General features: G+C 40.8%; 1 protein-coding gene across 2 annotated transcripts in view; it reads right to left on the bottom strand.

Annotated features, from left to right (window-relative positions):
• Nucleotides 1–1,024: 1,024 nt before the first annotated feature.
• CILK1 (ciliogenesis associated kinase 1) overlaps nt 1,025–24,378 on the bottom strand; it is a 41,029-nt gene continuing 17,675 nt past the window's right edge. Inside the window, exons 5-13 of one of the 2 annotated variants that reach the window (XM_055263003.2) lie at nt 19,192–19,324; nt 18,296–18,467; nt 16,049–16,216; nt 13,411–13,731; nt 11,772–11,962; nt 11,504–11,652; nt 9,163–9,291; nt 6,047–6,169; nt 1,025–5,036 (exon numbers count right to left, since the gene is read on the bottom strand). In XM_055263003.2, the coding sequence (XP_055118978.1) occupies nt 4,882–5,036; nt 6,047–6,169; nt 9,163–9,291; nt 11,504–11,652; nt 11,772–11,962; nt 13,411–13,731; nt 16,049–16,216; nt 18,296–18,467; nt 19,192–19,324 (1,541 nt within the window). In that variant the 3' untranslated portion in view covers nt 1,025–4,881. Of the gene's footprint in view, nt 5,037–6,046; nt 6,170–9,162; nt 9,292–11,503; nt 11,653–11,771; nt 11,963–13,389; nt 13,732–16,048; nt 16,217–18,295; nt 18,468–19,191; nt 19,325–24,378 lie in introns of both variants that reach the window. The other variant, XM_055263002.1, reaches the window with a different exon arrangement.

Consider the following 24,378-nt stretch of genomic DNA (forward strand, 5'->3'; position numbering starts at 1 on the left):
CTTGCACAAAAGTCAAGAGCTTCAAATCTCAGTTTAAGAGCTTTGCATACTCCCAGAAGAGGGAAACATTTGACTTAAATTCAGCCTTAGCTATAAGCGATTGGTGTAAGACCCTATTCTAACAAGTGGGTTTTCTTATCAGGAAAGATGGTTGAGAGCTTGAAATGGCTTCTTCAGGGTTTCTGAAGGGGCAGCATGGGCCCAAAGTGATGCCAAAAAGACAAATGCCCATGATTACACAGTAGAGTCACTGTGTTCTGATGGCAAGAGGCACACTTAGGGGTTCACCAATGCAAGTTTGATTGGTAGATTATGTTCCTAGAAAATCCTGTCAAGGAGTCAAAGAATGTTTAGAAAATGAATTTCCTGTGACATTCTTTATGTAGTTCATGAAGTTATGAACTTCTTTTGAAGGTTTGTATTATATATGAGAATGTGCTGTGAAAAGCTAAAAGACATACAAGGCAGGTTAAAATGATGAAATCAGGAACAAGAAACTGTTTCCACCTGCTTTTGCTTTTTTGAGACAGGACCTCACTCTGTTGCCCAGGCTGGGGTGCAGGGGGGTGACCTGGGCTCACTGTAACCTCTGTCTCCTGGGCTCAAGCGATTCCCCTGCCTCAGCCCCCCAAGTAACTGGGACCACAGGTACACACCACCACACCCGGCTAAATTTTGTAATTTTGGTAGAGACGGGTCTTGCCATGTTGCCCAGGCTGGTCTCGAACTCCTAGGTTCCAGGCATCCTCATGCCTCCACCTCCCAAAGTGCTGGGATTACAGGTATGAGCCACCACTCCCAGAAGCCTAACTTTCTAAAAGCTGAATTTTAAAAAAACCTCCACATTGCAGGATAACTCTTCATTCTGCTGCTCTAAGTGTATGCATCTAATTTCATAGCAGTAACACGATACTAAGCATTCAGAAGTTAGAAAACATCAAAGTTCCAAATGAACTAACAAAGGACAAAAATTAGAAAATACGAATGGAAGAACATGAAAACAAAAACAGAACACTCAAATCAATTTTTCTTAAACTTCAACTTTATTTGGAGCAGGAAATTTTTCCTTACATAAGGTTGACATTTTTAAACACCTTAGGACAAACTATTTAAAAAGCAACATTTTTTATTTCAGAAGGGTCTTCCTTAAGTGGTTTTCTGAATTCTTCTCATTATTATGAATACGTGCTTTATAAATAAATATATTGTCGGTTACTCCATTGTAATCAAATCAGGTGACTAATTGCTATCTGTACTATCTGAGATCAGAAGACTTGATGCAGGTCATTTAAAATTCACATTAGCACAGTGTTTATGAGAAACTGATAATACAGATTAATGTGATATTTACCTCTAGTTTGTCTTCCTAATGGCTTCCATGAGAAGGTCCTCACAATAAATTATGTAACAGTACAGTACATTTGGTTGGAAATCATAAAAATAATTCTAAAAATTAGCTCCATATATTATGTTGCTACAGTATGGTTTAAATGATATAAAATAATTAGTATGTCAAACTTCTTCTTATAAACATATTGCTTTTTGTTCATACACTGAACTGAAATGTACAGCATAAATTCCTTTTTTCCCTCTCCTGAATGGCACAAAACAATGGCTTGATGGTAGGGAAATGCTACTTCATGAGAAAGCATGGTACCCGTCAACTCCAACAGTACCTGTATTTGCACTTAAAAATAAAATAATTCTTATTTTGTGTTGTCTAGATTGTATACAAGTTTTGATAACTCCAGAAGATGACATAGTGTTACTTTATTAGATGTATATAGTCCTTTAGGCAAGAGATACATTTAAAAAATTATTTGAAAATCAAGTTTCTTCCTACATAAATCCTATCACACATGAGCTGGGTGAGGGCTTGGTAATTAATGGAATTTTTTCGTAAAATGAACAATCATGTCAAGAGTAGTTTTATGCAAATGCAGTTTTCCCTGCTCTGCTGGCACTACCTGGGGCACATCAATACCCCCACAATGCACCTTCATCACTGAACTTCTGTCTCATATCGGCATGAAATGAGAACCAACCCTGTATCATTTCCTGACATCCCAGTAAGCTTTCTGACTGTAAATGAGGTATAGTTCTGATAGGTACAGTTACAGGTATACCATTTCTGTTGGTGTCTTACATTACATTTCATAATTCTATAGTAACAAAAAATAGAGGTAACAAGTAGCATTTTGTTTTCATGTAACAAGAAATGGCTGCACAGATTCTCAGTCAGAACAGAAACAGAGAGACAAAAGAAATGGTTACTATTCCCTTCTAGAGTGCATGGTTTTTTACACAATTTGTCCTTTACCCATTTCAGAGAAGGGGAGGAAGAGTACTTCACAGCATTTGCTAGTTAGAATTTGTTTTTTCAGTCCTTTAGTTTTCTCAACTGCACATCAGCTACTTGATTTTTTTTTATGAATATGTGTTTGGCTTCCCCAGGGAAGTTGTTTGCTGGTAAACAAAGGAAAGCGTAAGAAGAAGAAAGCGAAGTATTTTCTGAAGTTGGGCCCTATAAAGTATTAGAAAAACAATTTTATAATGCGTGATAATCAGGTAACTAGGTTTTTCAATTAAAAAATGTAATGACCTTATATAAGCTAGATTACTGAGACTATGGTATTAAACAATCCATTTGTTCCTCTAAGGAATATTTACAATTTAAAACCTGCTTTCCAGCAAGCTGGGCAAGGTTTCACATTAATTTACTTTTCATATATAATACAGAAAATGAAAATAAATATTAATCTTATAGTAAAGGACTCATCTCTGAAAACACATTTTCTGATGCTTTAGATAACGAGTTGAGAATATAATACAGAAATGAATTCAGCTTCAAGTTGTGCTTGCATATATATTTTCTGAAGCTTTGCTGCCAGCTTGTTAACAGGAAAAGACCACCTATCACATCCACATCCATTATGTGCTTTTCTCATGTCCCTAGGGATCATGGTGCTTGGTCAAGTATATTTTTGAGTCAGATTCTCCAAAGCATAAATTACTCTCTGATTTTAGATAAGGGCCCTTTGGAAGCCATAGTAATTTGTTCAGAATACAACATATTATTAATACACCAAGGCAATAATTTACCAAGTCATTAGGCTGAACCATATGAAAGTGTCCATATTCATTTCACCTATCATTTTAACCTATAAAAATGATCACTTGGCTGGGTGCAGTGGCTCATGCCTGTAATCCCAGTACTTTGGGAGGTGGAGTAGGGTGGATCACGAGGTCAGGAGATCGAGGCTGTCCTGGCTAACACGGTGAAACTCCATCTCTAATAAAAATACAAAAATTAGCTGGGCGTGGTGGCAGGCGCTTGTAGTCCCAGTTACTCAGGAGGCTGCAGCAGGAGAATCGCTTGAACCTGGGAGGCAGAGGTTGCAGAGAGCCAAGATCACGCCACTGCACTCCAGCCTGGGCGACAGAGCAAGACTCCGTCTCAAAAAAAAAAAAAAAAAAGATCACTTACATATGGTTCAATTTGTCATTATCCTGGAACCAATAGAGAGTAGTTTGAGCCCTAGGAGAATATGAATCAATACACTGTTGAGATTGCATTGCGTTCACTGATGGTGACCTTCCCTCTTGCCTTTAAGGCAACCATAAGTGAGGCAAATGTACCATATAGAGATGGATGAGACTGGACCTTTCGTCTTTTTCTGTCTCCAAACTGGCTTTGTCATTTTTGAAATTGCTGTAAACATTCCTCTCAACGGAACAGCCTCTGCCCAACAAATAAAGTTCTCACTCTTGAAAGAAACTACACCAGGGTTAGGAGATCAAATGTGGCATGTGACTGTGACTTCGTAGATGAGTGGAACCTCTGCCATAACTCTTTCTGCTCCCCAAATTGTCCTGAGAATTTGGCTAGGACAGAAGATTAGTCATTGACTGCTCCTAGCCAGATCTGGAGAACTGAGCTAGGCGCAAAATTCCATCTCAGTTACTATAATCAAAAACCTTCTGCTGCTTTGATACTTAGTTTTTTGGCCATACATCTTGGCAGGAATGTAAGTTTGATTGACTGTGTTAACCTTCATGTTGAGAGCCTTTTGAAGCAGAAAGCTCTCCTTTTATTGGTACACATACAACTTGATTTCAAAAATGGAATAAATTAGAATATAATGGCATAGTATAATTAAGCTTGGTTTCATCTGAGATCTGCAACCACATTAAAGGGTGTCAGAAAAATTTTTAAAAATGTATTTACTTAGAGTTCTTTCATCTGGGGAACAAAAGTAAAACAAACTGAATTATATAATAGTCCTTTTAGAACAGCAGGGTGGTATCCAAAAATCAAACCAATGACCTATGAAGAAAAGCAGAGGATCACTTTTCTAACAACAGTCCAAGAAGGCCTGAAGTACCTAGTGAGCCGCACTTGAAATTTAACCACTTCCTAAATGTCTGCACACACTGAGTAAATAACCCTCTATCACATAGCCTTAAATTGCACCCCTGTTGCAATACTGCATTAATATTATTACATTTTTCAAAATCTGTAGAAAATATTATCTGGAACCCCAAAGGAAAATCAATTAATCTTTAAAAAGTTCATTACAAAGTTGACTGTATAAAATGCTAAAACATAATCCATATATACAAAATGCTGTTGTTTAAGAAAATAATAGGACCCAGTTTTAGAATAAAATAATTTTATACAAAAAAGCCTACTGCATTCAAATCAATATTTTTAAAAAAAAAACTTTAAAAAAGAATATTGACATGTCTTAGTTCAGAAGAATAACTATAAAGTGTTGATTTGCTTTCATGCCCTCTGCACATCTTGCAGTAGAACACCAGTCAGCTGAGGGAAAGTGTCCCGCTTCTCCCTATGAAGAGATTCATCACCAAGGCAGATAGTCATCGCCGAGATGCGTACTTGGAAGCCCAGTCTGTCCGGCCATGCACTGGCTGGGCGGCTGGAGGCCGTGGTATCAACCCAGGAGTGCTTCTAGGCTGGGTGTGGAAGAATGGTCGCCCAGGATGAGGTCTCATGGCCTTCAGGGAGGAATAACCTGCAATGAAAGAAAAAGGCCGGCATGACTGATATGAGGCCAATGCAAGCAAAGTACAAATAAATGCATTTTGGTGACAAAAACATGAGAAAATAAGGAGTTCAATAGGAGCATCTTGTCTCCTACTTATAATCTTCTCTACTGCAGTTAAAGACAACGTTTTAAAGTTGTCGGGCCAAAAATAATGGCATCATTCTTCACCCCTCTTTTTTTCATATCCCACATATAATTTGTCAGGATATCCTATTAGTTCTACCTTCCAAATATTTACAGAACCTGGTAACTTTTTACCAACTGAACTACTACCACGCTGGCCCAAGCTAGCATCATTTCTTACCTGGATAATTTCAACATCCTCCTGATTGGATTCCCTGCTTCCTACCTTGCCCCTACTTCAGTCTCATGACAACAGCAGCTTGAAGTAGCCCCTGGAGATGGCTGTCAGATCACCTCACTTACGGACTCAAAGCCCTCCAGGGTCTCCACATCACTCAGAATCCATGACAATGTGCTTACAGGCATCAGATCACCCCTGGCCTTATCTTGCTACTCCCCCTGTCACTCCTGTCACTCCCGCACTCTGGCCTCCTTACTGCTCCTTGAATTTGCCAGGCCAGTTCTGCCTCAAAGCTCAAGCACAGAAGAATCTCCTGTCTGGAAAAGCCTCACTCGTACTGCATGCTTGCTCAGTCACCTCCTCCAGGTCTTTACTCAACAGCTCCTTTGCAGTGAGCTCTTCTTAGCTACTCTATCTAAAATTGTAACCTGTACCCCACACTCCAACCCCCACAATCCCTGCCTCCTGTCTGCTGTATTTTTCTCCCTAGCACTAAGTCGGTAAGCATCTGAATTACTATATGTTATATAGCACTTATTTAGCTTACTTATTGTCTGTAGAGTGCAAGTTTCATTTATTGGTGGATCCCAGGCCTAAAACATGCCTGGCACAAAGCAGTTGTTGAGTAACCATTTGTTAAGTAAATTCATGAATAATTTAAAATACAACTCACCAGGGGAAGGGTCTGGAACAGGTGCTAGGTGTACCCTCTGCATAGCAGAACCAATTTCTTTTTTCAGAAAGGAAGGGACATAGTTTCCAGTCAGTCCACTAGAACTTGCAGAGCTGGAACCAACTGATTTGCAAAAGCAAAAAGCTCATTACTATAAAGACATGTACCCAGGACACCAGCAAGGTTAAATGACAGCACTGCAGAGCAATAACAAACTACGTTTTTACTTTTAGGGAAAAGAGCGAATCGTGATAAAAATGAGTTCGGAGCCAAGCATCCCACCATACTACCCCGTCAGAAAGACTGCAGCGGCCAAAGACAGTGCTGCTCCTGTGAGGCGCAACCAAATAGAGGGTGGATTGGTTGTGAAATTTTTTTAAAAAAGGGAAATGTGACATTTGTTCTTTATTTTCTTTTGTAAAAGTAGATTTAGACTGTTCTAAAATTTGCTTTTTTCACTCCATAATATAGAATAGTTATCCTTCCATGTCAGTGCATATAAATTCTAGAGTATGGCTAAATCATAATCCATTTAACCATTTTCTTATTGATTAACACATAGGTTATATTAAATTATTTAGCTGTGACAAGTAATTACACACTAAATATTCTTATCCACATCAGAAAAATTAACCATTTTTAAGAATGTTAAATACCTTAACTTTTTATGTCATTTCCACTTGGGAGTGTTTTAAGAGCAGGGATTGTATGCTACTCATCTTTGTATTGTGGGGAGGTTAACAGAATGCCTTGCATATAGCAGTTAATCAATTAATATTGGATAGGTGAATGAATATAATTCTTATTATTTAGGCTTAAAGGTACACACGGAATAATGAAGACTATTATTATTGCCTGTTATAGAAATGGAAATTCTAACCATTAAGAAAAGTCAGTAAGTAGTAGAGTTGTTCTGTTTTCACAACACAGAGCCTTTTCAGCAATTGTTTAAGGCAGAGTGGAAACACAGTCTAGAATGCCTGTGTGAGGAGTTGTGTTGGTCAGCTGGGGTGTATTTTGCACTTTGGTGAATGAAGAAATATGAAGAAAAATGGGAAGAGAATTTGAACAGGTAAGTCACAAAAGAGAAAACACTTATAGTCAATAAACACAAGAAAACATGATGAACCTCATTAGTAAACAGGACATGCAAGTTTAAACCACAATAGGATACCATTTCTCACTCATCAGATTAGCACAAATTTTAGTCTTGACAGTACCAAGTGGCATCAAGGATGTAGAGCAACTCCCATATCCCGCTGGAGAGCAAGTAGTTTGGCAATATCTGTGAAGTTGAAGATGAGCACACCCTTTAACCTAAAATGTTGACTCTGGCTGGGCATGGTGGCTCACACTTGTAATCCCAGCAGGATGGGAGACCCAGGCGGGTGGATCACCTGAGGTCAGGAGTTTGAGACCAGCCTGGCCAACATGGTGAAACCCTGTTTCTACTAAAAATACAAAAAAAAAAAAAAAAAAAATTAGCTGGGTGTGGTGGCACACGCCTGTAATCCTAGCTACTCGGGAGGCTGAGGCAGGAGAATTGCTTGAACCAGGGAGGCAGACGTTGCAGTGAGCCGAGATCGTGCCACCGCACTCCAGCCTGGGCAACAGAGCAAGACTTCGTCTTAAAATAAATAAATAAATAAAAATAAATAAATTAAATTAAATTAAATTAAATGTTGACTCCTAGTTCTCGTACCCAGAGGAATCCTCACACATGTGCATAACAATTGGGGTACAATCATCATCTCAGCACTCTTTCTAATAGCAAAAATTGCAATCAACTTATGTATTTATCAAGAAGAGAAGGCATACCTAAATTATGGTCTATATAAATAATAAGTTATGGTGTTGTATAGATATATATTGAATATGTTATATAATATATATCTCTATAATTGCTACACATATATTTATTAAAATGCATGAAGCAGTGATCCAAGATTATCTTCAAATAAATTTTAAAACCTGCAAAACCACACTATGAAGTTTATACAAACCTAAATAAACACTCGATTAGGCTGGCATGGGGGGAGGTAAGGGGAAGCAGGGAGGCGGGAAAGGCATAGACACTGGGCTTCATGTGTATTTGTCAAGTTCAACTTTTTTTTTTTTTTTTTGAGACAGAATCTCACTCTGTCACCCAGGTTGGAGTGCAGTGGCGCAATCTTGGCTCACTGCAGCCTCCGCCTCCCAGGTTCAAGTGATATCCTGCCTCAGCCTCCTGAGTAGCTGGGATTACAGGCCTGCTGCCACCACGCCTGGCTAATCTTTATATTTTAGGTAGAGACAGGGTTTTACCATGTTGGCCAGGCTGGTCTCAAACTCCTGACCTCAAGTGATCTGCCTGCCTCAGCCTCAGCCTCCCAAAGTGCTGAGATTACAGGCATAAGCCACCACACCTGGCCAAAGTTTGACTTCTTAAGCTAGGTGATGGCTACACAGGTGTTGCGATATTATCTTTCTTTTTTTGTATTCCTTAAAATAAACAAACACCTAATGGATGAAGGCAGTGCACTTGGCAGTGCAGAGGGGAAGCAGCACATGCCAGGGGCTGCCTGCATCAGGAAAAGATGACGCAGGAAACGTCTCTACTGTGAACAGGGTTGGTCAACCTTGGGACTCAGGAAATTCATTCATCCATTTAACAAAAAAAGTGGGGAGGGTCTTCCAAACTGTCCACTTTCCAACTAGAAGGGATCTTGATACTCCGGGCCTGCAGCTGGGTCATCAGAAGGCAGGCACAGGCTGGAACAAGGCAGACACAGCCAAGGGAGACTTCCACCTCAGGAGGAGGGTGCCTGCTGCAGCCAGGGCCTTAGCCATCAGGCCTAGTAAGAGTCTGTAACAGTATTTTTGTTTTTCCCTTGAGCCAGGGAAGACTATGCTCTACTCCCTAGCTACCCTTGAAGGCAGACTCCCATGGGAGCTGGCTGAGTCCCAAGGGACTGCTGCCGAGAAAGAGGGGAGGATAGGGCTGGAAAAGAGGCCTGAGCTTTCAGACGACAAAGACCCCTATGCCTCCAAAGCTCGTCCCATGGCTCCTTGTACCCACCTTCCTGCATCCAAGGAATTTGCTTTTTGCCATTTAGGGGTTAATGATCATTACTCACCTGAATTTACTTTGCTGATTACTGACACTGTCCCTGAAGATTTTCCAGACAAGCCAGAACTAGACCATGGATTAGGTGGAATAAAGTCCTTGCCTGGATTCGAGAGTATGCCATTTCTTATATTGATGCCTGATAGAGAAGAAATGATTTTAAAATGCAAACTACACAATGAATCTTACACTAGACTACAAAGATAAAATTAATGCAGAACTCAATTTGTCAAAAACTCTCTATGATGCAATAATCAAAGCAAAAACGGACTGTGATGATGTCATCTGACAGATGTCCGAGGAAAGATATCTCACTGGTTGGTGGTCCAAGAGAGGCCTCTTATCCTTCTAAGATCCAATGGATCTGTCCCACGTCTCTTGACCCTCTGGTGCCATCCTGGGCTTCGCTGCTGCTGGACATGCTGTTCTTCCCCTTCACAGACTACTTCCTTTCAGTCACCTTTTCAGTTTCTTCTCCATCCCCCACCCCCAGCCTCCAACTCTGCAGCCCTCTGCTCTCCTCTTTCTGTCTTGTCCCCGGGGTTCCATCTTCTCACCCAACCTGGACCACTACTCCCATTCCCACAGGCACTGCAGCTTTTTTTCAGAACTGAAAGGTTAAATTCCCCCTTTATCCTTCTCCTTCTTCCCCTACAACCAAAAAGAAATAAAATAGCTCTCTGATTCACTCCCTGCTCCTTTTTGCCTGTGGTCACTGTAATTCAAGGCTTGGCCCCTCATACTGGATCCCTCTATACCTGTCATCTGGATCTCTCTTCTTCCAGATCATCCTAGGGCCTGTCAGGCCAATCTTCTAAGATCAAAATGTCAATCCTGATGAAGTCTAGCAATATTTAGAAGCCACATTCCAAATCAGAGGATGAGGAATTTCATGCATCAAGAGGGCCTGCCATTCTCACCCCATTCCTCCCTTCTGACTGCAGCTCAGCCTGTGCCACCATCCCCTTCACCTGGATTACAGCTATGGCTTGCTGCCCCCCACCCACTCAGCACACAGGTGTTGATACAACCACATCACTCCTTCAGTTAAAACCCTTCAGGGACTTCTCATCGCTCATGAAGCAAAATCCACATTTCTTACAAGGCCCCAAAGATGCCTCATACTACACACTACGTCACCTCCTTTCTCACTATGCTCTGGCCACACTGGCCTCTGCCATTCCTCTCACAGGACAAGCCCTCTCTTGCCTCTAGACCTTTGCACTTGCTGTTTCCTCTCTCCCTGGTGTGCTCTGCCCTCAGCTCTCTGCACATTTGGTTCCTTCTCATTCTTTGGGGCCCAGCCAAGTTGCTTATTCAGAGAGGCCTTACCTGATCATTCTTTTACAATCTGTGATTACTATTTGTCTGTTTGTTAAAGTCTCTCTGCCACCACTAGCAGATAAGCTGTGTGAGGGTGAGGATGTTGTTTGCAAGGCTGCTGTATAAAACTGCTGTATAAAGCCACTGTGTAAACTACAGTGTGAAGGAATTCCCCAGGGTTGTGTGACCCAGTGGCCCTGCCTGGCTGTTGTGTTTACAATAATATTCGTAGTGCTTGGCATGCAGTAGATGCTTGATACATATGTACTGAATGAATGATTCACTAATGCTGTAAGTTTGGAATACAGAAAATCAGGAGAGAGGCTTGGATACCCACCAAACTATAGCATTGACATTTAACCCCCATAGTACTGCCAGGATGGTGTGACTAAGCTCCTACCCCGGTTTCCTTATTGGCCATTTCCCCTAAACCTGGTCTGGTAGAGGGGCCTCAGACATGCCGCCCAGCTTTTGCCAGTTCCTCCCTCCCTGGAGGCTGGACCCAGTTCCCTATACCATATTTCTTATCTTGGGTGACTATAAAAGAAAAATGTGAGGCCTGGCCCCAGGCACGGTGGCTCATGCCTGTAATTCCAGCACTTTGGGAGGCCGAGGCGGGTGGATCATTTGAGATCAGGAGTTCAAGACCAGCCTGGCTAACATGGTGAAACCCTGTCCTACTAAAAAATACAAAAATTAGCCGGGCATGGTGGCGGGCACCTGTAGTCCCAGCTACTCAGAAGGCTGAGTCAGGAGAATTGCTTGAACCCGGGAGGTGGAGGCTACAGTGAGCTGAGATGGCGCCATTGCACTCCAGCCTGGGTGACAGAGAGAGACTCCATCTCAAAAAAAAAAAAAAAAAAAAAAGTGAGGCTTGGGCTTCAGCAAATATTTCTACGATGTTCCCCTCAGTTCTGAAGGGAAGCCCCCTATAATCTGCCTTCTAAAACAGACCCTTTGTGAATATGTGATTCCAAGGACAGGGTTTCTTATTAATAATGAAAGTAAAGCCAAGTCATTTATATTACCAGGCAAGTATCGAGAGTGTTTCAAATAGTGCTGCTTGGCTGCAGATCTCAGGGTGGGCGTGTCTCGCCGCTGATACGACGTCTGGGTGGGGGCGCTGTTTCCTGTGCCCACAGGCTCAGAGGGCTTCAGGTCCAAAACACTCTCAAACCTGAATGAAGAGAGCGTGGCTTGGGTCAGCACGAGAGACAGTATATATCCTCGGGTATGTACCCACAATCTCATAAATCCCAGATTCAGTCTGTTTGCAAACGTGAGCAGCACACTTGCCTGCAGAGAGTGTCATCACTCTGTCTTTTCTTGTTTTTCAGGTCAATCCTGCTGAGGGATGGACTGAAATCCAAGTCATCCAAGTCAGCCCAATCATCTGAATCCTTTGTTGACCTGGAAATAAGACCCCACCTTCTCCTACTCTTTGGCTTTATCTCACCATTTTTGTGCTCCAGGCCAGCTGCAATTTTCTGTGTAAACAAATGGGGGTGGGGGGGAAGCAATACTTGGCATTAACAGAACTCATCAATGAGTAATCTCCATTCTGAACTTCCTCTGCTATGCAAAGGAGGCTCCTGGGGCATAACATTGCTTATCTGAAGGGGCAACTGTAGAAAACACATTCCCAATCTTTCTGTCTCACTCATCCTTCATGGATCATATCAGCTGCCATCCATTGAGGATGTTAAAGTTGTATAAAATAAGGATAAAAAAATTTTTTAAATACATCTCACACACCAGGAAGATGGCTAAATTAATACTCAGTCTCATCCTAGATGAGTTAATATGATCTCTACTGTTATAAATATGGATGTAAGAAATTAAGGCTAAGATGTCAGTTAGCCTGTCCTTTTACAGAAATCAATGCAAATAATGCTTTTTTTGCCTTCTCAGTAGATATGGTTACTATCTCTTAGCTATAAAGAATTAGCTACAACAGGACATTTCCATACACATACCACTTCTAAATTGTGTGCTGCAATAAAGTGACTAGGCCAGAGGTATCACCCTTGCCCCTTGCATCTCACATCGTGGTGGTTGGGAGCCAGCAGTCAGCAAATACTAACTGACACAGAAAGTGCCACTTTTTCATAAAGGATAGACAGTTGGCCTCTTCAGACAGCACTGCAAAGCTAATAAAAAACAGAATCCCTTGTCAGGTTATTATTTTATTAAATCTAACACTCATTGTTTTCTTTTGAAAACCAGCCCAAGAGGAGCAGAAAGATCTGGGCTCAGTTAATAGCCCAGCATTAACGTATTGATTAACAGCAATAACGTGGATAACAATCTACAAATATCAATACGGCGCTTTATGCTTTTCAAAACATCTTAAAAACATCATGGCCTTTGATCCTCATGAACAACCCTGTCTAGTAGGTAAGACATGTACTATAATCTTCCTTTTATAAATGAGGACACTGAATCCGTAGGGATTAATAACAATTACTAACCTTTACAGAGTTGTAACTAGGTGCCAGGTATTATTCTAAATTCTTTTCAAGTATTAACTCATAAGTCCTCAAAGCAATTGTATCACGTAAGTACTATTGTTATCTTTATTTTACAGATGAGGAAAATGAGGAGCAGAGAAGCCAGATAACTTGCACAGGTATCAAGCTACTAAACAGCAGAGCTGAGATTTGAGCCCCTGGTAGTCCGGCTGCAGAGGCCAGCTCCCAACCACTACCCTATAGCTGCCTCCATTAGTGACAACGTTTTTAACATGCACAGCCAGAACTTGAATTTAGACCTTTCACTCCAAAGCCAAGGGTCTTTTCACAATTCCATGCTGTTGCAAACATAAATCTACCATGACTGGACCCTGTATACTGAAAAAGAAAATATTTCACACAATAATGGGGTTGGAAGAGGAATAAACAGACACGAAGCTCACTGGTGAATCTGGGCTGCTCACCGACTGGGGATGCTTGTTGTGGAGGGATGGGAAAAGCAATGGGCTTGGCTTGTCCTCCTGGAGATGGCTTGGGTGATCTGTCCTGGAGACCTCTGCTTTGTAGGGGTACGTGAGATGCAGAGGGGGCTGGCTGGCTTGATGTTGTCGTGAAGAAATTCGTGTGTGTGGCTTGGTTGGCGGCTGGGCAGGTGGGACTGGCTTAATATGAGGAGGTGGGCCTGCCTTTTCCAGGATGCCTTTCTGTGGTTTTTCTGAATCCTGAAGGTTTTGTGTGGTGCTGCCTAGTGGATGTCCAACTTGGAAGTAAGGATATCGAAGTGCCTGGAATGACAAATAAGGCTTTAGAAGAAAAGTCTAGCCAGGAAAGTTACCACTGTCTTGATTACTGGGCTATGTTTCATTGTGACCAGTTTACTACTGTTTCTTAGCCCAACTAGAAAACAGTATCTTGAATTTTTTTTTAATATTATTTTCACAAAAGTGAATATTTATTTAGAATACAATATTACAACAAATTATAAATTTTACAAAGTTGACACATGGCCACAAACATTACAACATCAGGAAAAATAATAGTTCATACTGCCTTTTTATATGATGACAATTTTTTAATTACATCCATACAAAAGATAGAAAGATAATTTAATCTTTCTTCTAGAAGTATCCTGAATTTTTAACACCCCTTGTGATTTTTCTTATCTCAGATACCATAAAATATATGTAATGATTGCAACACAAAGTTATTTATATATAGTAGCCAGTTACACTGCTGTTACCCTGGCTACTTCTAAAAAGTATTCTGGATCAACAGAGATCCTGGTTTTGTAACTTATTTGCTATGTGTCTTAAATAGGGTATTTCATCCTTCCAAGCCTATTTCCTCATTCCACAGAAGAAGAAAAAAATAATACAAAACTGAAAGAGCCAAACATAATGATCCTGGAAGACTCTGAAGAATTGAGTACAAAATAAGCAGGCACATATGCTTTTATCCCAAAAGTGCCAAGAGTGTAATACATGATATAGTTAACCCCTCCCTATCAAGAACAAAACCGTGTCAGTTGTTCTGGATAACTGAGTTTTCTGGATAGCCAAGAGATAACTTAAAGTTTAGGGGGTTACAATTCTTTCTGAAATATTCCCTGTATTCTCTTGTCTTTTTGAATTTAAGTTATTAAGCATAACATAATCTTTCTGAGTAGGCCTGGGACAGTTATAAACATCTGTAATGATTATATGCAAGTGTAGATACAGAGGCAATTAATGGGAATAGCCTGGTAGAGGTCCCAGACTCTAGCAGCTATTATAACTTGAAAGCCTTCTCTGTAGTCAGACATTTTTGCAAGTCTTAACTGATTTGGGGGGTATTTTTAGCTTTTCACACTATTCGTAAAAGCATACATTCCTCTCTTGCTTCCTTGTTACAGAATCTTTTTCTTTTCATTTCTTATATGCATCTGTTAAAAAACTGGGTTCATCGAAAAGCTTCTTTTCTGCCCTACAGCCATTTGTGAATTTCACCACCAGAAGTGCATTCCTGAGAGCTTTCCAACCCTTGAGCCATCCAAAGTCTTACCGCACCAAATTGTAGTTCTTTTTTCCTTGAGCTTTCAGAAAATTGCTTTTCTACACTCCTTAATTATTCCTCCAACTATCATCTCCCCAGCTATCACAAATTCTACCACCACATTGGCACTTTTCTTCAAATATCCTCATCACTCTTCTTCTTCTGAACATCTTCTCTGATTAGAATTGGTCACTTATTTGATCCTCTGAGCAATGTAACTGTCAGTGAGACAAGTTGAGAAGGGGCCAGATGTAACTACCACAAAAGGAGGCTTGCAAGATGCCTGTGAGTGATGAGCCCCCAGCGTTACCACACCTCTTTTGGGTATATTTCATTATTTAAGTCTAAGTGGCCCATGGGAGGATGGATTGGGAAAGGAGCTATGAAATCAGTGGACCTGACTTCATGCTTCAGGTCGGTTGGTTGAATTGTAGTTAGTTGCGCTATTTGAACTAATTAGTGGATGAGTGATTACAACAAATTGCTTAAACTTTCCAAGATTGAGTTTTCTCACTCACAGAATTGAAAACAATAATGCCTGTCTCATGGAGTCTTTATCGGATTAAAAATTATATAAAATATATTCAAGAATTTGCACACTGTAAAGTGCTATGAAATACTAAGCGCAGTTACTATCCTAGCTCTATCTCATCTGTCAATCTCTTTAGGTCATGGGTCAGTTGGACTTTACATAATATGAAGTTGCCTTTCAACAACCAGTACCGGCTTATAAACAAACTACTATATAATTGTAACTCATAGAGAATAGATTTGAAAACATTCTCCAAAGACAGATAAATATATGTTTATTTCCATTTCCATATAAATGGTGATATATCATGTGAATTATATGCCAATTTTCAAAGCAACTATATTGTTTACATCGTAACTACTTTATACCCAGTAAGTTTCAAACTATTTTAAGTTCTCATACCTTATATAGTACACCATTAGTGGTATTCTGCACTATTTCTCACCCATAATACTAAATACTAAATATTTCCTGTGCAATTTATAGAAATTATTCAGAGTTAGATATGAACTTCGTAACAGAAGAAAATGGAAGGAAACCTGACTAGCTGTTGGTCGTTTCTTGGGATCCCACTGAAGCATGTCTCTCAGGAGCTGGATTGCTTCACTGCTAGCATTGGGAACCAAGGTCTTTAAGTTATTGGGTACACACTGTGGCCAACGGAAGTTCATTGCACTTGAAAGTTGATAGCCTTCAGGCCAGTCAGTCTGAAAGAAGGAAAGATAGAAAATCTTGCTCAGCCAATTGCTGTGATATAAGTTTGTATTCTGGCATGTGTGCCCCAAATGGAAAGGCAACCATGTCATTACCCACCCACATTCATTAACCACCCACATTCACTACTGTGGCACTGTATGGAATGAGACATATATTTGGATTAATAGAGAGACCACCAAGACCATGAAATCTGGGGGAATAGTGGAAAAGACACTGGATTTGCCAACTTGTTTAATCATCTTTACATAAGAGAGTCTACCTCTTGAGATTTTGGGATTGAAACAAAATATTTCCCCAACTGTGTTCCATGAGACAGAGGTTTTGGAAACTGCCAATGAGATATTCTTTTGGGGAAAACAAAATAAAACAAAACATTCTGTTCCTGGACAAATAAATGTGTGAAACTCTACCTACGGTATCTTCAACTTGATGATTCAAAGTATACGTGTGGAGAAGACCAGCAGCAAAGAAAGATGTTTCACCCAATCTCAAGCTTTCCACTTTTTCATGCATCATTTCTATGGGACACTAAATGCTGGAGGGAATGATGGAAAATGCTAAAGAAATGGTCTTTAAGGTTCCTTCTAGTTCTAACACTACTATTTTATAACATACAGCCTCAGGTAATTGTTCCTTCACTCCTTTTTAAAGCCAAGTGGCAATACATATAGCTTTTATCATTCATTCACTTGACGGTTCTGGAATGCCTGCTATATGCTTAGTGTTGTTGGAGATCCAAAAATGATCCAATATAAATCCTGCGCTTAAGAGTATTACCGTTCTTAAAAGAGAAGGGAGCATTTATTTAAAAACAGTAATAATGCAGAGTAAAAAGTGACAAAAGCTGCAAGAGATGTACAGGTATAGATATGCAGAGGAGAAAGATTCCAGCATTGGACTCAGGAAACTTTCTTGAAGAGGTGGCATTAATAATTCATTCAAATGATTAAAAAATTTTTTTGAGGATCTAATTTGTACCAGCAATGGTGCTGGGACCTGGGAAAATAAACATACAGCAAATCCTTTTCCTGAGTGAGCTTATGGTCTAGGAAACAACTATGCACACAAATAATTATATTAATAACATAGGACACAGCTGAAGATGTGGAGGAGATTAGAGAAACAGCGAGGAGGGGGATTACTGATGGCCATGTGACAGATATCACTCAGGCAGAGGGGGTGTTATGTGCAGAGCACAGAAGCAGGGAAATTTCAGGGCATGCAGCTGTTAGGTGTACAGGTATGAAGTGAGCGATAGGAATAGGAGTTACGAGGCTGGGCAATGGGGAGTCAACCAATACTTTAATGAAGGGAAGTCAGTACCAGAGCTGTTCTTTAGGAGGTTGAATCTGGCCACAGACTGAACAAGAAGCCAGAGTGAAAATACTTCAAGGCAGAAAGATGGGGAAGACACCATTAGACACAGGTGGGTGACTATGGTCCAGTCTGTAATGGCAGCAGTGGACTTGAAGGAACAAGAGCCACGTGGCAATATTCAACAGGATTTACCCACCAACCGCTTGGATGAAGGGAAAGGGGAGTAAGAGAAAGAGAGAAGGTAAAGCTGAAATTCAGCCTCAAGGTGGGGGCTCTGGGATTATGATCAGACCACAAACGAAAATGGAGAATAAAAGAAGGAAGCTAGTAGGGTGTTAAACAAAAGGCAATGATGAGTTTGAGGTGATGGTGAGGGAGTCAGGAGAAAATCCCATAGAGCTGTAAACATGTGAGTGGAGTAATAATGGAGGGAGGTAGGGGCTAAGGATTACATTCAGACTTCTGAACAGGCATAAGAGTTGTAGCAATGAGAAATGAGAAGTTCTGCAAGGGAGGTGAGATGATACAGAGAGGAAGGCAGAAGGAGTCATGACAGATGTCATACTTAAGAACAGGAGGAGGAAGAGAAGCCGACCGTATCTGAGAAGGTGGGCAGTGGAGAATGACTGAGGTCAAGAGAAAGAGTCTAGAATGGGCAGGTGCTCAATCATGCCAGTGCTGAACAGGGCTGAGCGGAGGAAGCATGGGAAGCTGTTGGCTTTGGCCCACCGGCCTTTGTTCTGTATCATTACCTTTTTTGGTGTCCCCAGCACTTGGCAAATTTTGAATATTGTGTCAATTTCACTGGCTCCAGGGAAGAGCGGCCTGAGGGTGTAAACTTCTGCCATGATGCAGCCCACGGCCCAGACGTCAATGGGGGAGCTGTAGTTGGTAGACCTCAGGAGTACTTCTGGAGCCCTGTACCTGGAGGAACAAAGGTTAACTGCTAGCTATTGCTTCCACTGCTCAGACATTAAATTAAATAACAATCCGTTCTCAGTGAGGGGGTGTATATGTTCCTATTTTCTCTCTAGTTCACTGTGGTGTAATGGAATTGTGAGAACTTGGCAACTGCCGTGGGCTGCTGTTGACAAGTAGTGCTTCTCTAGTTCACAGTATTTTCTATTGAGCATTTCTCTACAGGAGACTTCTCTATGGCATCTTTGAGAAACACAGAGAAAGTAAGAATTAGGAAAAAAGAGAGAAAAGAGAAACCGGAAGGGAAAACTAAGAGAGAAAGGGAGAGGGAGGAAAAAACCTACAACTTGTGTGTAGACTACTTGGTCATGGCAAACTGCTTAAATCAAATTCCCAGTGTCTCAAAGTTTTCACAATAGCAATTAGATGGTTCTCAGACAGGTCTTTGCAGAATATTTTACATAATTCTTTTGTTAAGCTGTCCTCAGGAAGGCCTATATATAAAATTTTATTTACATTATAGAAAAGCATAATAGGTTTTCTTTTAACATGATTTAGAACACAAGATTTTTAACCTTATACATTACCAACATATCTATAAATATGTGTTTCAGACTGCACTATTTCTCTTAGTGAAAAGTTAACGTTTGTGACTTTAATATTATCCTTAGCATAATGATATCTTTTTAAAGAAGTGCAATTAAATAATTTTGAGAAAAATAGTATTCACCATCTGGTAGATACATAATCTGTATATGGAGGTTTTGATCGGATTTCTCGGGCCAAACCAAAGTCTGCGATTTTCACAAGTTCTGGTCCCATGCAGAGGAGGTTCTCAGGCTTTAAGTCTCGATGAAAGAAGCCTGTAGAGACAGTAGAGGAGAAGAAACCCAAATGCAAGTTTGCTTCCGTATTATTCTTTGCGATTGTATTGCTCTCTGCAAAATAGTTACAATTTAAAAAGTAGTCTGGCATGGCACCAAAGGCTTTATGCATTCATCCCACAGATAATGCAGAGTCCTTTGAACTTCTCATAGGATTACATTCATTTCCCTTTGCAAATCGTTCAAAGGTGATCTTGATAATTTTTTTTACGAGAGAAAATTTATTTTAAAATATCAAACTGGATTATAGGCTGAGATAACTTTGCAAAAATAAACTGTCACTCAAGGGAAAAATATCACTGATGGCATCTCATTTTATTGCCTAGGTTGGAGTGCAGTGGCACAATCATAGTTCCCTGCAGTCTGGGCTCAAGTGATCCTCCTGTCTCAGCCTTCCAAGTAGCTGAGACTACCAGCACAAACCATGGTGCCCGGCTAGTTTTTTTTTTTTTTTTTTTTTGTCAAGATAGGGTCTTGCTCTGTTGCCCAGGCTTGTCTTGAACTCTTGGCTTCAAGCTATCCTCCTGCCTCAGCCTCCCAAAGTACTGGGATCATAAGTGTGAGCCACCATGCCCGTCCCAGATAACTGTCTGATGGGAGTTGAGAGTTTATACCACAGCAGAAACACAATTATAATTTTTGTTTAAGGAAGAATTTATGAATATGACCTACTCATATCTGAGATTGTGGTGTATGTTGCAACATATGTTTAAATGTTAAGTACTTATTACTTTGCCTAGTGAGGAAGTACAATGGTACATTTGCAGCTCACATGAAAGGCAAAGATAACTCATCACGTGGGAAGCCTGTCTCAACTGTAGCAGAGCTCTGGAGGTAGAGGCAGGAGATAGTCAACATGGCAATCTTCCAAGCTCACTCAAACGCCCAGTGAATTGCAATATATGTCTCTGAAAATCCCAAACCTCCCACTTCCTGAGAGTATCACCAACCTAGACATCATTTAATGTGGCTCCAAATCTCAATGGGACACCAACACTGGAAACACAACTCAGCTGCTGCTGATGCTATTATTTGTTACACGTTATCATTGCTATCATTACAGGCTGAGTATTCCCTACTCTGAAAATCCAAAATCTGAGATGCTCCAAAACCTGAAACTTTTTGAGCACCAACTTGACACATAAAGAAATTGCTTACTGCAGCATTTTGGATTTCGGATTTTTGGGTTAGGGATGTTCAATTGGTAAAATACAATGTAAATATTCCAAAATCTGAAAAAATCCAAATTCAGAAACACTTCTGGACCCAAGCATTTCAAATAAGAGCTACTCAATCTGCATCAATGTTGTGAAAGCTGGATTCTAACTAGCACATTATGGGAGAAATTAATAGGCATCACTGAAGATCTACACGATTCCTTGACAACCTGTATGTTGACAATGCTCAAGTCTACATTTCTAATGTGCCTTCTCTACCCTTCTGAAGACCTAAATCTCTATTTGGATAGCAACTGGATGTCACTATCATCCCTATGTTAACTTATCCAAAACCACTTTTGTCCTCTCCCAAATCATCTCCTCTTCCTAAACTTTGGATAAGATTTCTAGGTACCTTGTAGTTATGTTGGATCCATCCTTACCCAGTTATGAGATTGTGTCGTATTTTGTATTAAAACATCTCATATCAGCTAGGCGCGGTGGCTCACGCCTGTAATCCCAACACTTTGGGAGGCCGAGGCGGGCGGATCACTTAAAGGTCAGGAGTTTGAGACCAGCCTGGCCAATAAGGTGAAACAGCATCTCTACTAAAAATATTTTAAAAATTAGCCGGGCATGGTGGCACATGCCTGTAATTCCAGCTACTTGGGAGGCTGAGGTGGGAGAATTGCTTGAACCTGCGAGGTGGAGGTTGCAGTGAGCTGAGATCACACCACTGCACTCCAGCCTGGGCAACAAAGCAAGACTTTGTTTTGGAGCGGCGCGGGGGGGTGGGGGTGGGGGTGAATCTCATATCTGTCTCTTTCTACTTTCTCACTGCCTATGCCTGCATTGCCACTTTCTTGCAGACCTTCCTTGCTCCAGCTTCTCTCCTATAATCCTGACCACTTAAACACTATCTCTCCCTTGTCATTCTCTCATTCACCCACAAAAACCATCCATGACTCCTTTTTCTATTTAAGAGGGCTGAACTCCTTTCACTCTACCTAAAGAGGGAAACTTATTTTCCAACACTTATCAATACATGTAAAGTGTGCTCCAATCAGGTACAACTCCTTGTTCTTTGTAAGTTCACTGTACAGTCATGCACTGCATAACGAAGTTTCAGTTAATGATGGGCTGCATATATGATGGTGATCTTATAATATTATAATGAAGCTGAAAAATCCTTATCTAGTATTTACTATACTACACTTTTAATAATTATTTTAGAATTGTACTCCTTCTACTTACTAAAAAAAAAAAAAAAGTTAACTGTAAAACGGCCTGAGGCAGGACCTTCAGGAGGTACCTAGAAGGCTTTGTTATCATGGGAGATGACAGCTCCCTGTGTATTATTGCACCTCAAAACCTTCCAGTGAGACAAGATGTGGAGGTGGAAGGCAATGATACTCATGACCCTAACCCTGTGTAGGCCTAGGCTAATGTGTGTATTTGCGTCTTAGTTTTTAGCAAAAAAGTTAAAAAAGTAATAATAATTTAAGAACAGAAAAAGCTTATAGAATAAGGATATAAATACTTTTGTATAGCCGGATAATGTGTTAAGCCAAATGTTATTACAAAAGAGTCAAAAAGTTAAAAAAAGTATAAGTTCATGAAATAAAAAGTTTCAGCAAGCTAAGATTAATTATTGAAGAAAGAAATTTAAAAAATTCAGTGTAACCTCGGTGTACAGTGTTTATAAAGTGTCCTAGGCCTTCATACTCACTCTCTGATTCACCCAGAGCCATTTCCTGTAAGCTCCATTCACGGTAAGTGCCCTATACAGGTGTACCATTTTTTAAAAAATCTTTTATACTATATTTTTACTGTACCTTTTCTATGTTTAGATACACAAATACTTACCATGGTGTTACAATTGCCTATTGTATTCAGTACAGTAACATGCTGTAGAGGCTTACAGTCTAGGAACAATAGGCTATACCATATAGTCTAGCTATGTAGTAGCCTATACCATCTAGGTGTGTCTAAGTAAGTGTACTCTATGATGTTTGCACAACAACAAAATTGTCTACCAACACATTTCTCAGAACATATCCAGTCATCAAGTGATGCATAACTGTACTTATTTCCATTAATAATGTGCCCTTTGCTCCTTTCTGTCTACATCATCCCAACTCTTGACATCCTCCAACACCTGTTTTGAGTTTTGCTTCTTCCATTATGCCATTCTAATATGCTAGCCTTCATTCATTCATTCTACCAACACATTTTCACTGAGCATCTACTCCATGCCAGGCAACAGATTAGGTTCTAAGGATTCAGAAACAATGCAATGGACGTGACTCTTGCCCTCATGGACATAATAGGCCCTCCCCTCTAACTCCAGTTGAGCTCTATCAACTTCAGATATGTTAACCATTTTTTTTTTTTTTTGAGACGGAGTCTTGCTCTGTCACCCAGGCTAGAGTGCAGTGGCACAATCTCAGTTCACTGCCAGCTCCGCCTCCCGGGTTCACGCCATTCTCCTGCCTTAGCCTTCTGAGTAGCTAGGACTGCAGGCGCCTGCCACCACATCCGGCTAATTTTTTGTATTTTTTTTTTTTTGAGACGGAGTCTTTCTCTGTCCCCCAGGCTGGAGTGCAGTGGCGCGATCTCGGCTCACTGGAAGCTCCGCCTCCCGGGTTCATGCCATTCTCCTGCCTCAGCCTCCCGAGTAGCTGGGACTACAGGCGCCCGCCAACACGCCCGGCTAATTTTTTGTATTTTTAGTAGAGACGGGGTTTCACCGTGTTAGCCAGGATGGTCTCGATCTCCTGACCTCGTGATCCGCCCGCCTCGGCCTCCCAAAGTGCTGGGATTACAGGCTTGAGCCACTGCACCCGGCTAATTTTTTGTATTTTTAGTAGAAATGGGGTTTCACCATGTTAGCCAGGGTGGTCTCGATCTCCTGACCTCATGATCCACCCGCCTCAGCCTCCCAAAGTGCTGGGATTACAGGCGTAAGCCACTGCACCTGGCTAACCATTTTTTATGAATTAGATGGAAGCACTTTAAGGGCAGAGGCCACATTTATATTTCTTGTGAATTCCTGGCACAGTGGCAGGAGCACCGTGGTCTCATAATATATTCTTGTTGATTGAACAAAGGACTTTCGTCTGTAGGGAACATTAAACAGCTTAATGTTAACACATCTACCTGAGCCAAGCACCAGGGTCAACTAGAGAGCAAACCAGAGCTGTGAGGAGGATAGGAGGGAGGAAACCCATGAGACAGCACTGAGAACTGAGAGAGAACAATGACCCAGTAGTGCAGGGGACAATGAGGGCTCAGAGCTGGTTGTCCTTGTGACAGAGGGAGTTGTATTAGTTGAATGAATGAATGAAGGCAGGAACTCTAGTAGGACTAAATCTATTGGTCAAGGTTGTTTTCCAAAGACTGTCTCTACCCTAGAGCAAAGGGAGGGTGATTGTGATGTGGTTATATATGAAAATACACTAACTGCCATTATCATGGAAAGGAACAATATTTTAGTGAAAGGACAATCCTCTCTGTTCATCATTCTAAAGACAACAGTACTTAATACTGGGTCAAGTTCCAAATGGATAGTATTATACTATGGCATAATGGCGGATCTGTAAGAGAAGTAGCTGGCATAGATGGACAAAGTGAATGTAATTACAGAACCTAGAACCCAGTAAATACGGAAGAGGTGAAGGTATAGAAGTGATCAGATACATTCAAGATGGCATAAGTGAGAGGAGGAAGTACTTCCTTCCCATCACGGGGTTGCTTTTATTTTCCACAATCCAAGGCATTGACGAGATCAAAAAAGTTTGACATAGGTTAAACCAGAGACAGGCACAGCAAGTTTGCTATTTTATAGCACATGCATACATGGGTTTGTATGTATAT

The sequence above is a fragment of the Symphalangus syndactylus genome, chromosome 23 (assembly GCF_028878055.3).
Source record: "Symphalangus syndactylus isolate Jambi chromosome 23, NHGRI_mSymSyn1-v2.1_pri, whole genome shotgun sequence".
Taxonomy (NCBI): Eukaryota; Metazoa; Chordata; class Mammalia; order Primates; family Hylobatidae; genus Symphalangus; species Symphalangus syndactylus.